General features: G+C 52.4%; 1 protein-coding gene across 1 annotated transcript in view; it reads left to right on the top strand.

The window, feature by feature from the left end:
• Window positions 1-14864, top strand: part of prpf3 (PRP3 pre-mRNA processing factor 3 homolog (yeast)) — an 18335-nt gene extending 3471 nt beyond the window's left edge. The window contains exons 4-16 of the mRNA XM_043684004.1: window positions 552-692; window positions 2650-2733; window positions 3648-3868; window positions 6117-6426; window positions 7237-7403; window positions 8006-8088; window positions 8800-8943; window positions 9049-9148; window positions 9635-9748; window positions 10456-10574; window positions 11742-11825; window positions 12942-13003; window positions 13733-14864. Coding sequence (XP_043539939.1) covers window positions 552-692; window positions 2650-2733; window positions 3648-3868; window positions 6117-6426; window positions 7237-7403; window positions 8006-8088; window positions 8800-8943; window positions 9049-9148; window positions 9635-9748; window positions 10456-10574; window positions 11742-11825; window positions 12942-13003; window positions 13733-13882 — 1779 coding nt within the window. The 3' untranslated portion in view covers window positions 13883-14864. The remainder of the gene's footprint in view (window positions 1-551; window positions 693-2649; window positions 2734-3647; window positions 3869-6116; window positions 6427-7236; window positions 7404-8005; window positions 8089-8799; window positions 8944-9048; window positions 9149-9634; window positions 9749-10455; window positions 10575-11741; window positions 11826-12941; window positions 13004-13732) is intronic.
• The last annotated feature ends 76 nt before the right edge of the window (window positions 14865-14940 follow it).

Here is a 14940-nt window from a genome sequence, read left to right as displayed (position 1 = left end):
CCCCCTCCGTTTCTCTGACACCCCCACCAGTCCCTACATCTCCTCCAGCCCCTACATCCCCTCCCTATCTCTGTAAATGCCTTCAACTCTGCATTCATTATTGTATTTCTCTAATCCCCTTCAGCCTCTACTCTGCTCCATATCTCAAATCTTCTTCAGACATGAGGAACCTCCCTTTCTCTGCCCTTCTCCAACTCCTACAACCCTCCATGATCTCTGCACTTCTATATTCTACCCTGCACATTGCTCCCAGCACCTCTGTCTATTTGTAATTGCTCTAGGATTGATGACCACGTCTTCACTGCCTTCGGCACTTCATCCTGGAATTCCCTCCCAATACCCCTCTGCCTGTCTGTCTGTCCACTGTTAGCCGTAATTGTGGTTACCTAATATCATCCTGTGTGTCTTGTGGTCGAATTTGATCCAATTTATGCTCTGCTTAGCACTCTGGGCTGTTAAAGGTGTTGTATGAATGTGAGCTGTTGTTGCCTGCAGACTGCAATAACCTGAATGGGTGCCTCACTGTTTTCCGTTTTTTTTTTTGCTGGCAGGAGGTCTTTGGCGAGGATTCGGAGGTCACTCGGGAATCGTCGTCCAAGAGGAAACGGATCCTGAGGTTTGAAGAGGTTGAGGAGAATGACATTATCCCCGGACCACCCACAGAGAGTCCAGGCATGCTGACAAAGATTCAGGTCAGTCTGATTTCTCCGTGATGTCTACTGAGACCACAGACTGGTCAAAGAGTTGGCAAAGCAGAGTAGGATTTACAGCAGGATTCAACAAGCAGTGTATTTTACAGCAGGCTGTGTCTACTTAAATAGCACACTACTGGATACAATCAACTGAGTCGATAAGGCACTGCAGTACCCAGTCTACAGGGCCTGTTCGGATGGCGCCCGGCCTGCAGGGCGAAAGTGAGGACTGCAGATGCTGAAGATCAGAGTCAAAACGTGTGGTGCTGGAAAAGCGCAGCTAGTCAGGCAGCATCCAAGGAGCAGGAGAATCCACGTTTCGAGCATAAACTCTTCATTAGGCATCATAAGACCATAAGAGCATAAGACATAGGAGTGGAAGTAAGGCCATTCGGCCCATCGAGTCCACTCCGCAATTCAATCATGGCTGATAGGCATTTCAACTCCACTTACCCGCATTCTCCCCGTAGCCCTTAATTCCTTGTGACATCAAGCATTTATCAATCTCTGCCTTGAAGACATTTAGCGTCCCAGCCTCCACTGCACTCCGCGGCAATGAATTCCACAGGCCCACCACTCTCTGGCTGAAGGACTGTCTCCGCGTTTCTGTTCCGAATTTACCCCCTCTAATTCTCAGGCTGTGCCCACGGGTCCTAGTCTCCTCGCCTAACGGAAACAATTTCCTAGCGCCCACCCTTTCCAAGCCATGTATTATCTTGGAAGTTTCTATTAGATCTCCCCTTAATCTTCTAAACTCCATAAGGCCTTCTGTGCGAAACGTCGACCCTCCTGCTCCTTGGATGCTGCCTGACTGGCTGTGCTTTTCCAGCACCACACTTTTTTGATCCCGGCCTGCAGGGCCTATTTGATTTGATTTATTTATTGTCACGTTTATCTTGTTACAGTGCGAAGTGTTGTATAACAGTATTTAAATAGCACACGGCAGTGAACTGTTAATGAACCATAGGAAGGCAGAATCATTGAGCAAAACTGTAACAACGTGGTCATCCAGCACAGAAACAGACTAATCAGTTCATAATCCCAAACTAAACTACTCCCACCTGCCTGTTGCTGACCCATATCCCTCCAAACATTTCCTGTTCATGTCCTTATCCAAATGTCTTTTAAGTGTTGTAACTGTGCCCACATCCACCACTTCCTCAGGAAGCTCATTCCACGTGCGAATCACTCTCTGTTTAAAAAGAAAGTCCCTCTTCTTTTTTTTAAATCTCTCTCCTGTAAGGTTAAAAATGTGCCCCCGAGTCTTGAATTCCTCCACCCGAATGAAAAGACAACCACCATTAACCCTATCTGTATCCCCCATTATTTTATAAACTTCTTTCATCTCACCGCTCCACCTCAACAGCTAATAGCTGAATTGTTGACATATCCCTGTCCTGGGAGTGTTTGATGGGGGACAGTGTAGAGGGAGCTTTTTTCTGTATCTAACCCCGTGCTGCCCCTGTGCTGGGAGTGTTTGATGGGGGGACAGTGTAGAGGGAGATTTACTCTGTATCAAACCCCGTGCTGCCCCTGTGCTGGGAGTGTTTGATGGGGGGGACAGTGTAGAGGGAGCTTTAATCTGAATCTAACCCTGTGCTGTCCCTGTCCTGGGAGTGTTTTATGAGGGGATGGTGTCGAGGGAGCTTTACTCTGTATCTAACCCTGTGCTGTCCCTGTGCTGGGAGCGTTTGATGGGGGGACAGTGTAGAGGGAGCTTTACTCTGTATCTAACCCCGTGCTGTCCCTGTGCTGGGAGCGTTTGATGGGGGGGACAGTGTAGAGGGAGCTTTACTTTGTATCTAACCCCGTGCTGTCCCTGTCCTGGGAGTGTTTGATGGAGACAGAGTCGAGGAAGATTTACCTTCGGCTGAAAGGCCCCGAGGAAGCTTGATTATTGATTCTGATGTTGTTTTGCTGTGAATCTACTCATTCCTTTTCCTTATTTGCCTTCCAGATCAAACAGATGATGGAGGCGGCGACAAAGCAGATTGAGGAACGGAAGCGGCAGCTGAGTCTGATCACCCCTTCATTCCAGCAGGTAACGGGTACTGTCACAACAGCAGCTGTGATGGTGGAGCTCTGCTGTGCCTGATCATTGCTGCACTCCAGGGCACCCCTGCTTGGGAGAGAAAGTTGGGTATGGGAGGGTTCCAGTTATCCCTTCCATTGCGGAGTTGGAAGGAAAGTCCTTGGAGTTAACCAGGGACTTCTGTTCATCCATCTCAGTGGAGTTCAAGATAATTTCAGGCAATGTCTTTGGACTGAGTGCTTGGAACAGGGAGGGGTTGTGCAAGAGGCAAGAGAGATCGCGGAGGGCCGTCCCTTCCCTGGCTGGCATCGGTTCAGTCAAAGGTGATGTGATCGTCATTGTGTCACGATTTCTCGTATCGCTGTGCACACGTGAGGTGCTGCGGGTTCTCTTTGAGCACGGGAGGTGGGTGTCACTAGCTGGATTAGTGTTTGTTGCTATATCTGGTTGCCCATTGAAGTGATGGTGAGTCGCTTTCTTGAACTGCTGCAGTCTGTGGTGATGTAGGGGACACCCACAGTACTGTAAGGGAGTGAGTGGACGACTGTATACGTCCAGGCAGTATGGTGAGTGGATTGGAGGGGAACTTACAGTTCCATGTATCTGCTGTCCTTGTCCTTCTAGATATTAATGGTGTCTGAGGAGCCCTGGTGATTTGCTGCAGTGCATCTTGTAGATGGTACACCCTGCTGCGAATGGGCGTTACTGGTGGAGGAAGTGAATGAATGAAGGAAGGTGATAGATGGAGTGTCCATCAAGCAGGCTGTAGTCTTGAGGTGCCACAGCCCAATGTTGACTGGATGTCAACCTGTGACCTATTCTGGGGCCAGCTGAGGTGGTGAGAGGTGCTGCAGAAATGGGCGTCTCTCTGGTTGAGCTCTCTGCTGTTCGCTGTTGCCTGACGTGACCTTGTTTCTCTGCAGCGGGTTTCGGCCCTGGCTCCCAACGCTGACCTGCCTCCGATGGGTCAGACCATCCAGCCCTCCCAGGCAGCCTCCTTTATGAACGATGCCATTGAAAAGGCCAAGAAGGCGGCCGAACTGCAGGCCCGGATCCAGACCCAGCTCTCCTTGAAGCCCGGACTGCTGCAGAGCACCAACCTGGTGGGCCTCGCCAATCTGCACGCCATGGGCATCGCACCCCCGTGAGTATCTGTGCTGCAGTGTGCTGCCCCATGGGGAGAAAGTGAGTGGTCCTAGCCTGCACTGACTGAGGGTTGGGGGGGTGCATCTTCTCGGACACTTGGTGAAGGAACCCTCTCTCCCTCACGTTGCCCCTATCCTGCTCTTTACCTCGACCACGTCCCATGGGTGTGAATTCCACATTCTCCCTCTCAGGATACACAGACATTTCTCCTTGATTCCCATTTATTCGTAACTGTAACGTGTTGGCAGTCCTCCAGTTGCTGTCATTCCTTGACATGGTATTTTTCACTGTTGCGTGAAATATTTCTGCGTGGGAGCAGATGCCCTGTTCCCCGTGAGAGCATGTCCTCTGTTTTCCCCCTACTCCAGTAACAGGAGAAGGCCGTTTGCCCCCTCGAGCCTGCTCCACCATTCTCGATCATGGCTGATGGTCCACCTCAACGCCAATTACCCACGCAGTCCCCATATCCCTTGATGTGACTGGTCACCAGAAATCTCTCAGCCTCTCTGTTTCAATCTACTAAATTCTGCTCTTGCACCTTTGTGTCCTTTTATCATGTGGAGACTAGACCACTGCCCAGTCGCTGCGCTGATCTTGTCTCTCCGAGAGTCCGTAAGCTTTATATAATTTCTCTGTCAGTGTTGCCTCTCCACAGATGAATCTTGTCTCTACTAGCAAGCACACTAGCAAGCACAGTATTTGGCCAGTTGGGACTTACCTTTATTTGGTATTTAAAAAAAAAATTCACTCATGGGATTTGGTGCGCTGCCTGAGTCAGCATTTATTGCCTGTCTCTAGTTGCCCTTGAGAAGGTGGTGGTGAGCTCCCCTTCTTGAACTATGGTTGATGACTCTCAATGCCTTTAAGGAGGGAATTCCAGGACTTTACACCCAGTGCTAGTGATGAAATAATATATTAGATAAAAATAACGTCTGCAGGTGCTGGAAACCAGAGTCTAGATTAGAGTGGTGCTGGAAAAGGGCTTTCTGAAGAAGGGCTTATGCCCGAAACGTCGATTCTCCTGTTCCCTGGATGCTGCCTGACCTGCTGCGCTTTTCCAGCAACACATTTCCAGCTCTGGAAAAGCACAGCAGTGCAGGCAGCATCAAAGGAGCAGCAGAGTTGATGTTTTGGGCAAAAGCCCTTCATCAGGAATACAGGCAGAGGGTCTGAAAGGTGGAGAGATAAATGAGAGGAGGGTGGGGGTGTGGAGAAAGTAGCATAGAGAAACAGTATATTTCCAACTCCGGATTGCGGGGGGTGGGGGGGGGCGACAGCAATGTTCCCATGTATCAATTGCCCTTGTTGTACTGGATGGAAGTGGTCATGGGTTTGGAAGGTCATGGTGAGTTGCTGCAGTGCATCTTATTGATGGTGCATACTGCTACGACTGAGCATCAGTGGTGGAGGGAATGAATATGTTAACCAAGCGGGTTGCTTTGTCCTGGATGGTGTCAAAGCTCCTCGAGTGTGGTTGGAGCTGCACCCATCCAGGCAAGTGGGGAGTATTCCACTGTGCTCCTGACATGTGCCTTGTTGATGGTGGGGCAGGCTTTGGGGAGTCAGCAGGTGAGTTACTGGTTGCAGGACTCCCAGCCCCCCTCCTGCTATTGTGGGGCACAATTTATATGGCTGCTCCAGTTCAGGTCAATGGTAACTCCTCGGACTTTAATAGTGGGGGATTCAGTGATGGTAGTGCCATTGAACTCCAAAGACCAATTATTAATAGTCTCCTGTGAGATGGTGAACCCCAGGATGTTGATAGTGGGAATGCAATCATAGTGACACTATTGAATGTCATGGGGCGATGGTTAGATTGTCCCTTGTGAGATGGTGACCACGCAGATTTTGATAGAGGGGGAGGTTTGGGTTGGTAACACCATTGAATGTCATGGGCGTGATGGTTAGATTCTGTCTTTTGGGAGATGGTAATGAGATGGATGTTGATAGTTAGGGGTTGGGATTCACGTTGCTAATGGCAATGAATGACATGGGGAGATGGTTAGATTCTGTCTTGTTGATGATGGTCTTTGCCCAGGTAATTGTGTGGTACAAATGCCATTTGCCATGTGTCAGCCCAAATTGCTGACTTGACCACCAGTGCCCCCCACTTCTCAGCCCAATTGTCTGCCCCCTCCCAAAAAGAAACTTGGCACAACCACAGTTGCATCCCCGCTGCCGATGGTGGAACCTGAGGTGTTGGTATGTGTTTTTTGTTCAGACTAACGTCCTGTTTCCGTTGGCAGCAAAGTGGAGTTGAAGGAGCACCTGAAGCCGACACCGCTGATACTGGACGACCAGGGCCGAACGGTGGACGCCACTGGGAAGGAGGTGGAGCTGACCCACCGGATGCCCACCCTGAAAGCCAACATCCGGGCGGTGAAGCGGGAGCAGTTCAAGCAGCTGCTGCTGAGGGAGAAGCCCAGCGATGACCTGGAGGCCAACACCTTCTACGATCCCCGTGTGCCCGTGCTGCCCTCCCAGCGCCAGAAGAGGATCTTCCGCTTCCATGAGAGGGGCAAGTTTGAGAAAATAGCCCAGAGGATACGCACCAAGGTAGCGGCGGCCGGCCTGGGACGAGCGAGCAGTGGGAGAGGGGCGGGGGCTCCGTTTCCCCTCAACCCCCCCCCCCCCCCCACCTCGCGAAAGAGAAATCAGACGGGGTGGGTGGGAGGGGGTTGGGACTTGAAAGGGAATAGCGGCAGAGTTGAATTATTTAAGAGTAAGGATGAAGAGCGAGATGAAACGCTGTTCTTATAGTGTCGGCTCCCCCCAGCAGGCTAAAAGCTGCGATGGTTTGGATTGAGCCCCCTCGCTGTTTGATTGAATCCCTCGTGAATGTTTGGTGGATGGTAAAACTCCAGTGACCCCGGTGAAGGGGAAACGGAGCCCCCTTTGATCTCTCAGTTCGCCTCCCTCTGCCTTTCCTTTTGAAAGCGTAAGCCCTGTGCTTTTGAAAAAGGAAACTATTGGGTAGGCAGCACAGTGATTAGATGTTACTGATTTAATAATCCAGCGAAAAGTCCAAACTCTACGGCCAGGCGTTTTGAGAGATCCAGTTTATTGAAAAATTTGGAAATAGAATCAGGCAAGGGGTCTGTAAAAGGTGTTGGAAAACCCCGTCAGGTTCACGCTGGAGTCTTTCCCGCTGTAGCGTTGCTGACTTGGGGTGGCAAGAGCAAGCAGAGATGGGGTTGGGGGCTGGAAAATGATGCGACCCTCGTATCCCACAATCTCATGAGTGGAAGTGGGTGACGATGCGGGAAGGAGCTGAGGAGGGCACGACTCCACTGGTGCTGTATCTTTAACGCAGTTACCCCCCCCTCCCCCCCAAACCCACCCCTGCCCTCTCCATTCTGTGTTCAGGCGCAGCTGGAGAAACTGCAGACCGAAATCGCACAGGCGGCCAAGAAGACGGGCATCCAGACCTCGACCAAGTTGGCACTGATCGCCCCCAAGAAGGAGCTGAGGGAGGGCGAGGTGCCGGAAATCGAGTGGTGGGATTCCTACATCATTCAGAGCGGGATCGAGCTGTGAGTTGCCTGGACGCTGGGTGGGGAGTGAGGTTCTGAGGGCTGAGTCTCGAGGCAGCTAGGCGAGGTGGGGTGCTTAACGCAGGCGTGGCCTGGGTGAGAACTCCCGGCTGTGTCGTTGGGCTATCCACCGGTGTGCACACGCTTGCAACTCTTAAACCCCACAAAACGTGGTGAAATCTGGTCGATTGCCTGGCTTGCTGATCCTTTTCCCTAAGTGGGCGGCACGGTGGCTCAGTGGTTAGCACTGCTGCCTCACAGCGCCAGAGACCCAGGTTCGATTCCACCCTCGGGCGACTGACTGTGTGGAGTTTGCACACTCTCCCCCTGTCTGCGTGGGTTCCCTCCGGGTGCTCCGGTTTCCTCCCACAGTCCAAAGATGTGCAGGTCAGGGTCGTGGGTTTCCTCCGGGTGCTCCGGTTTCCTCCCACAGTTCCAAAGATGTGCAGGTCAGGGTGGATTGGCTCGGGCAGCCACGTCGCGTACTAAATTACCTGCGTTAATAACTTGAGTAAAAAGGAGAGCGAGCGAGCAGCATTGCACTTGTCTTGATGTTCCTCTGTATCTCTCTGCCTCTGTTTTGAATTTAAACGCATGCTCAGGACAACGGAGAATCTGAAGAATGAACAGAATTTCCACGGCATTACAAACTTGGTGGAGCATCCGACTCAAATCAGCCCTCCCGGTACGAGCCCCACGGTGGCATGAGTGTTATCGTTGCAGGCCAGCCCCAGCTTTAACTCCCTGCTCTGCTCTGCGCACCCTTTCCCCAGTTCGGACATTTCCCCCCTCGAGGTCGGTCTCTATGTTTTAGTCTGTTTTAGTTATGTCTAACAGGGAAAGAACAGGCTTTTCAGGTCCACCCAAAGTATTTCACAGCTACTGGGGGACATTCAAAATAATACAGGGATGTAAGAAATGTGGTGGCCAAGCGACGCGTTCTCTCAGCGCCGTCCCTCCCGACAGTGCGGCGCTGAGCCTGGGCGCCGTCCCTCCCGACGGTGCGGCGCTGTGCCTGGGCGCCCTCCCTCCCGACGGTGCGGCGCCCTGCCTGGGCGCCCTCCCTCCCGACGGTGCGGCGCCGTGCCTGGGCGCCCTCCCTCCCGACGGTGCGGCGCTCTGCCTGTGATGACATTGGTGTGTCTGGAGTTTGTGCTCAAATCTGGGGCCCGATCTTCTGGCTTGGGTGGAGGAGGGAGTGGGTACATGTCAGGGACTGAACATCCACCCTTTGTGCACAGCTGCAGCTGGCACGCTGGCTGCGTGGCCACGTGGGGTTTTATCTGTGGAGCATCCTCTGCGTGAGCAGGGTGGCTGCTGGAGAGAGCCCAATGGTCTGGCTCTGGCTGACTGACCGTCTTTGTCTGTCCACCCCCTCCACGTTGTGTGTGCACAGTTGACACAGACAAGCCGGTGACGCTTGGTGTTTACCTGACCAAGAAGGAGCAGAAGAAGCTGCGACGACAGACTCGGCGGGAGGGCCTGAAGGAGATGCAGGAGAAGATACGTCTGGGGCTCATGCCTCCTCCTGAGCCAAAGGGTAAGCAGCCAGTGGAACTGTCTCGCTTTTCTTTTATCCCCCACTCCCACCCACCAGATCTCTGTCCCCCTTCCTCACATCGGGGCCTCCTTTGTCTCCCCACAGTGCGGATCTCCAACCTGATGCGGGTTCTCGGGACAGAAGCTGTGCAGGATCCAACCAAGGTGGAGGCTCACGTCAGGGCACAGATGGCCAAGAGGTTAAAGTAAGTGTTGTGGGGGGGGGGGGGGGTGCAGGGAAAGCTGAATGGGCCTGAGGGATTGCAAGGATGAACAGTTAGCGAGGGTAGGAGAGAGCAGAGGCTAGTGGATGGTACGCGAGTCAGATTGGTGCATGCGATGAGGTTGCTGGGAAAATGACTTCGCGGTCAGGGACCAGCGGGCAGGCTACCTCACCAACCCATCGTCAGAAGTGGTGGCGCGGGGGGGGGGGGGATGGGTTTGTCCTTGAATTGGTGATCCCAGCAGGGGTTTGTGCTGTTCCTGCTCCCTGGGAGGGAGGCGAGCGTGGGCTCAGAGGGCAGGAGTGCAGCTGACTGCCGGGCGGTGAGTGGGCTGGAGTTGTGTTGGAGGGGGAGAGTTCGTGGCGAGAGTGAGCCGCAGCCTCTGAGGCAGCGGAAGGCAAGGGCTGGCTCAAGAAACCAGCTGGGTGGAGTGTCGCAGGCCTTGGGTGACCCCGTGTTTCGTTGCAGGGCTCATCAGGACGCCAACAGTGCCCGCAAGCTGACAGCTGACCAGCGGAGAGAGAAGAAGATCAAGAAGCTGAAGGAAGACGTGTCCCTGGGCGTCCACATCGCAGTCTACCGGTGAGTCCGGCCGCGAGGTTTCACCTCTGCCACTCCTCACCCTCCGAATTGCCCCCCCTGTGTGGGTGCTGCCTATTCCACCCCATCGCCTGAGGTACCCATCGGAAATGTCAGCACTCCCCACGGTCTGCTCGACTGTCCAGGGCATCGGGTTGAAGGTGCCCTGCCTGTCCAGCAGGGTGTGGGTGCTGAGCTGAATGGTGATCCTGTGCCAGGGATTTCCAATGCCCCCTCGCTCCCTCTGCCAGCCCTGCATACCTGCTGCTCCCCCACTACGGCTGCCCTGGTTCAGCTGGGGTCAGCCCATTGCTGGCAGTCGAGCCTACCCTCAATCTGCCTGACTCGGTGCTAGTCCAGGGACGGCACCTCCTGCCAGGCATCAATGGGTTTGCCGTTACTTTCAACATGTTATGTCTGGTCGTGCACGTTGTTGGAGCAGCGGTGGGAGCTGCGATGCACATCGAAGCCGAAGAGCTTTAGGATGTCACTGTCTGATTAGCTCTGGCAACAATTCGCAAAGCTATTTGTGTATTCGCTGCCAGCAAACGCTTTTGAACTTTACTCCCGGTGCGTCGCGTCCCTCGGCGCTGACCCTCTGACAGCACAGATTTATGACACTCTGTATATGTTTAATGTTAATCTGTAGGGCATCGTCCCCACTGAAAACTGCTGTGGAATTGCCCTAACTGATCCTCTGCTAATTTCAGAATCCGAAACCTGAGCAACTCAGCGAAGAAGTTCAAAGTGGAAACCAATGCGGGGCAGCTGTACCTGACGGGAACTGTAGTCCTGCACAAAGATGTTAACGTGGTGGTGGTAGAGGGAGGTGAGGAAGATTTGGGCTGAGTTTGTGTTGGTGCCCTGAGTTTCAGGCCATCCTGTCCCTGTCCTGGGAGGGTTTGATGGGGGACAGTGTACAGGGAGCTTTACTCTGTATCTAACCCCATGCTGTCCCTATTCTGGGAGTGTTTGATGGGGGGAACAGTGTAGAGGAAGCTTTACTCTGTATCTAACCCTGTCCTGGGGAGTGTTTGATTGGGGGGGGACAGTGTAGAGGGAGCTTTACTCTGTATCTAACCCCGTGCTGTCCCTGTCCCTGGGGTGTTTGATAGTGGATAGTGTAGAGACAGCTTTGATTGTAGTTCAGAAGAGTACGGGGGCTTTACTATGTCTGTAATCCCAAGCTGTGTCTGTCCAGGAATTTGATGGCGACTGTGTAAAGGCATCTTAACTTTTAGAGTTATAAAGTCATAGAGATGTACAGCATGGAAACAGACCCTTCGGTCCAACCCGTCCATGCTGACCAGATATCCCAACCTAATCTAGTCCCACCTGACAGCACCCGGTCCGTATCCCTCCAAACTGTTCCTATTCGTATACCCATCCAAATGCCTCTTAAATGTTGCAATTGTACCAGCCTCCACCATTTCCTCTGGCAGCTCATTCCATACACGTACCACCCTCTGTGTGAAAAAGTTGCCCCTTAGGTCTCTTTTATATCTTTTCCCTCTCACCCTAAACCTATACCCTCTAGTTCTGGACTCCCTGACCCCAGGGAAAAGACTTTGCCTATTTACCCTATCCATGCCCCTCATGATTTTGTAAACCTCTATCAGGCCACCCCTCAGCCTCCGACACTCCAGGGAAAACAGCCCCACTCCCTAGGACCTTACCATTAAGTGTATAAGTCCTGCTAAGATTTGCTTTCCCAAAATGCAGCACCTCACATTTATCTGAATTAAGCTCCATCTGCCACTTCTCGGCCCATCTGGTCCAGATCCTGTTTGTTTTAGATGAGTCGAGGGACCTTCAGTTTTAAAAGGGTTCTTGCTGGGATCAGGGTATTGGGAGTAATGCTGCTGTGAGTGCAGGAGATGGTGATGCTGCCCCTTCTCTGCACCTTTTGAAGTGTGTCTGTGGGCAGAGAGGGAGTGTTGTTAAAAGCTGCGATTCCCAGTTTTCAAGGCTGTCCTCTCCTCTCCTCTCCAATCAGGTCCCAAAGCACAGAAGAAATTCAAGCGTCTGATGCTGCATCGTATAAAGTGGGCTGAGCAGACTGCCACTTCTCGAGACGACGGTGAGTCATGATGTTGGTTCCGTGCTTCCCTCCTCCGGGAGGAACTCCAGCGGGGATGCGGTCTGAAGGGGCAGGACACAGACCTGCTGAAGTCTACAGCATGTAAAGAGAGCAGGGGGACACAGTGAAAGGGAATGGTAAAGCTCTGAGACGTAAACATGAGAGGCTGAATTTGTTTTGGTTCATTTGTGGGACTTGGGCGACACTGGCTGGCCAGCATTGATAGCCCATCCCTCTTTGTCCCTTGAGAAGGTGGGGGGGGTGGTGAGCTGCCTTCTTGAATCACTGCAGTCCACCTGCTGTGGGTTGACCCACAATGCCGGTAGGCGGGAATTCCAGGATCTTGATCTAATGACTGTGAAGGAATGGCGGTTATATTTCCAAGTCAAGGTGGTGAGTGGCTTTGAGGGGAACTTGCAGGTGGGTGTTCCCACGTACCTGCAGCCCCTTGTCCTTCTAGGTGGAAGTGGTCGTGGGTTTGGAAGGTGCTGTCTCAGGATCTTTGAATTTCTGCAGTGCATCTTGTCGATAATACACACTGCTGCTAGGAGGTGGAGGGATTGAATGTTTTGTAGATGTGCCAATCGAGCAGGTTGCTTAGTCCTGGATGGTGTCAAGCTTCTTGTGATGTTGGAGCTGCACCCGTCCAGGGCAAGCGGGAAATATTCCATCCTAATCCTGACTTGTGCCTTGTAAATGGTGGATAGACTTTGGGGTGTCAGGAGGTGAGTTACTTGTCGCAGTATCCCTAGTCTCTGATCTGCTCTTGTAGCCACTGGTCACTGTGGTGAGTTTCTGGTCAATGGTAACTCCAAGGATGTTGACAATGGGGATTCAGTGATGGAATACCGTTGAATGTCATGGGGCGGTGGTTAGTGTCTCCTATTGGTGATGGTCATTACCTGGCATTTTTGTGTCGCGAATATTACTTGCCACTTGTCAGCCCAAGCCTGGAGGTATCGTCCAGATCTCGTTGCATTTGAGTGCGGGCACCTTCTGTGCGGTGTACAGGGAAGGTAGTCAAAGGACCAGGATGTTGGGTGCTTGCAGCTCAGTGTTTGGAGCGAGTTAAGCCCGGGCTTGTAATAGTGTGTTTTTGCCCTTCCACCCTCTCAGACGAAGACGGATCAGACGATGAGGTTGTGAAGAAGGTGAACAAGTGTGTGCTGGTGTGGGAGGTAAGCCGTGTTTTCATCAATTACAGCTCCCTGTGACCCCACAGCTTCCCGGCCTGATGGCTTGTCCCCTTTGTTTGAAAACCAGAGCCGGGGGTGACTTGGCCACCACCTGAAACTGAGCCTGTCTGCTCAGCGGAGTCTCTGGAAGCCCAGGCTGGCCCGACTCCCTCAGGCTGATGACACTGAGTCGAACTGGAGCAGCTGCCTGCCTGTGTCGACCAGCCACACCTCTCCAAAGCCTTTGACGATGCTGCTAATTGATGTATTTAATTAAGTAGTGTATTTGCTGTAACTTCAGCCTCTGCGGCCTTTCGGAGACCCAATTCTGGACCCTTGCTCGTCACACGATTTCTGCACCTCAGCCCCAAGCTCTGGAATCACCTTCCGAAACCTCTGCTCTGCCCGCGCTGTCTCCCCCGCTGGCGCTGCCCCTCCCCAGCTCATGCTCTCTTCCCCTTCAAGAACCTGACCTCTTTCCATAGCCATCCCTCAAGTGACTCGGTGTCAAATTAAATTTGGGTGCACTTCTGTGGGACGCTAAAACTGCTTACATCGATGCAAGTCATCAAGTGGTGGGTTGTCATTTTCAGGACTTGCCTTGATTTTTGTCGTTGGCATGAGGGAGCACTGACACGGGGTTCAGCAACTGCTCTCCGGGGTCTTGATTCTGACACACGGAGCTATTTGTGTGTGACACCCCTGCCTCCTTTTTCTCTCCTGTCAAACCAGGGAACGGCGAAGGAGAGGAGTTTTGGCGACATGAAATTCAAACAGTGTCCGACAGAGAGCATGGCACGGGAGCATTTCAAGAAACACGGAGTGGAGCAGTACTGGGACCTAGCCATCAGTGAATCGGTGCTGGAGGTTACAGAGGACTGAGGTGGCAGCATTCCGCTCCGTGTCTTCCAACTGTCTGTGGCCATTTTGGATTTTTCACGGGTGTTGGGCTTGGGAGGGTGAGAGGAGATGGTGTCTTGGTGTGAGACGGGCTTTCGTCTAGGGCTGGGAGGAAGCCAAGAGCTCCAGGGCTCTCTGATCCAAAATGCAGGAATTGAATATTGCCTCCAGATATAGGTACCGCTATTCTCTTGTACACGCCATTCTCCGTACAGCTATCGTGTCGCCAGAGCATGTAGGAGACTGGAAAGATGTGCAGTCCTTTCTGACAGTGCTTACATCTGCCGGGGAAAGTAATATTGAGCGTTACAAATGTGATACAGTGGCCAGTCACAGCATGAAAAGAGAAAGGGGTTCTCATAATCCCTATTCCGGTCCATTTTGACGATTCTGATGCTTTTGAGCTCAATTGTTTTCCGAACAGCTTCTAGTCTCTTTGGAGCCGGGGGGATCCTGTTAGGAACCAGCTGCTTCCCTGGCGCTGTCCACCCTGGTTTGCATGTTTGTTACAAGTAAAACAAGTGGAGAGAGCAGAGACTGGGGTTGGTAGGGGGGTGGGGGGGGGCAGAAAGGTCGTGGGGTCGGTGTGATCATTTTCTCTCCTCCTCCCCCCCTCCCCCGCCCGGAAAGAATCTTCACCCCTGTAAAAGAAATTGGCACCTGCCTTTGTTGAGGTCGGTCAAACAGGTTTCTGGAATGATCCATGTCACTTTTACCCACTGAATACCTTTAGGACAAATTCGGTTTAGAAGGTTGATCAGAAAGTTTTGGTATTTTATTCCAGCCAGGGCTGAGGCTTGAGACCCTCATTCTATTCAAGTTCAGTGATGAGTGCATTGCAATATGTCATTCCCGACCTTCGGTTTGCAGTCCTTTTCCCCAGAAAGTCATTCATCTCCCTTTTTACCTTGCATGCTCACTTTCTCTCTCCCTCTCTTTTATTCCTTTCTCCCTCTCTCTCTCTTTCTTTATTTCTCTCTCTCTTTCTTTATTTCTCTCTCTCTCTTTCTCTCCCTTCCTTCCTTCCTTCCTCTCCCGCC

The sequence above is a fragment of the Chiloscyllium plagiosum genome, chromosome 51 (assembly GCF_004010195.1).
Source record: "Chiloscyllium plagiosum isolate BGI_BamShark_2017 chromosome 51, ASM401019v2, whole genome shotgun sequence".
Taxonomy (NCBI): Eukaryota; Metazoa; Chordata; class Chondrichthyes; order Orectolobiformes; family Hemiscylliidae; genus Chiloscyllium; species Chiloscyllium plagiosum.
Note: the sequence above shows the minus strand (reverse complement) of the source record. Positions and strands in the feature narration are given on the sequence as shown.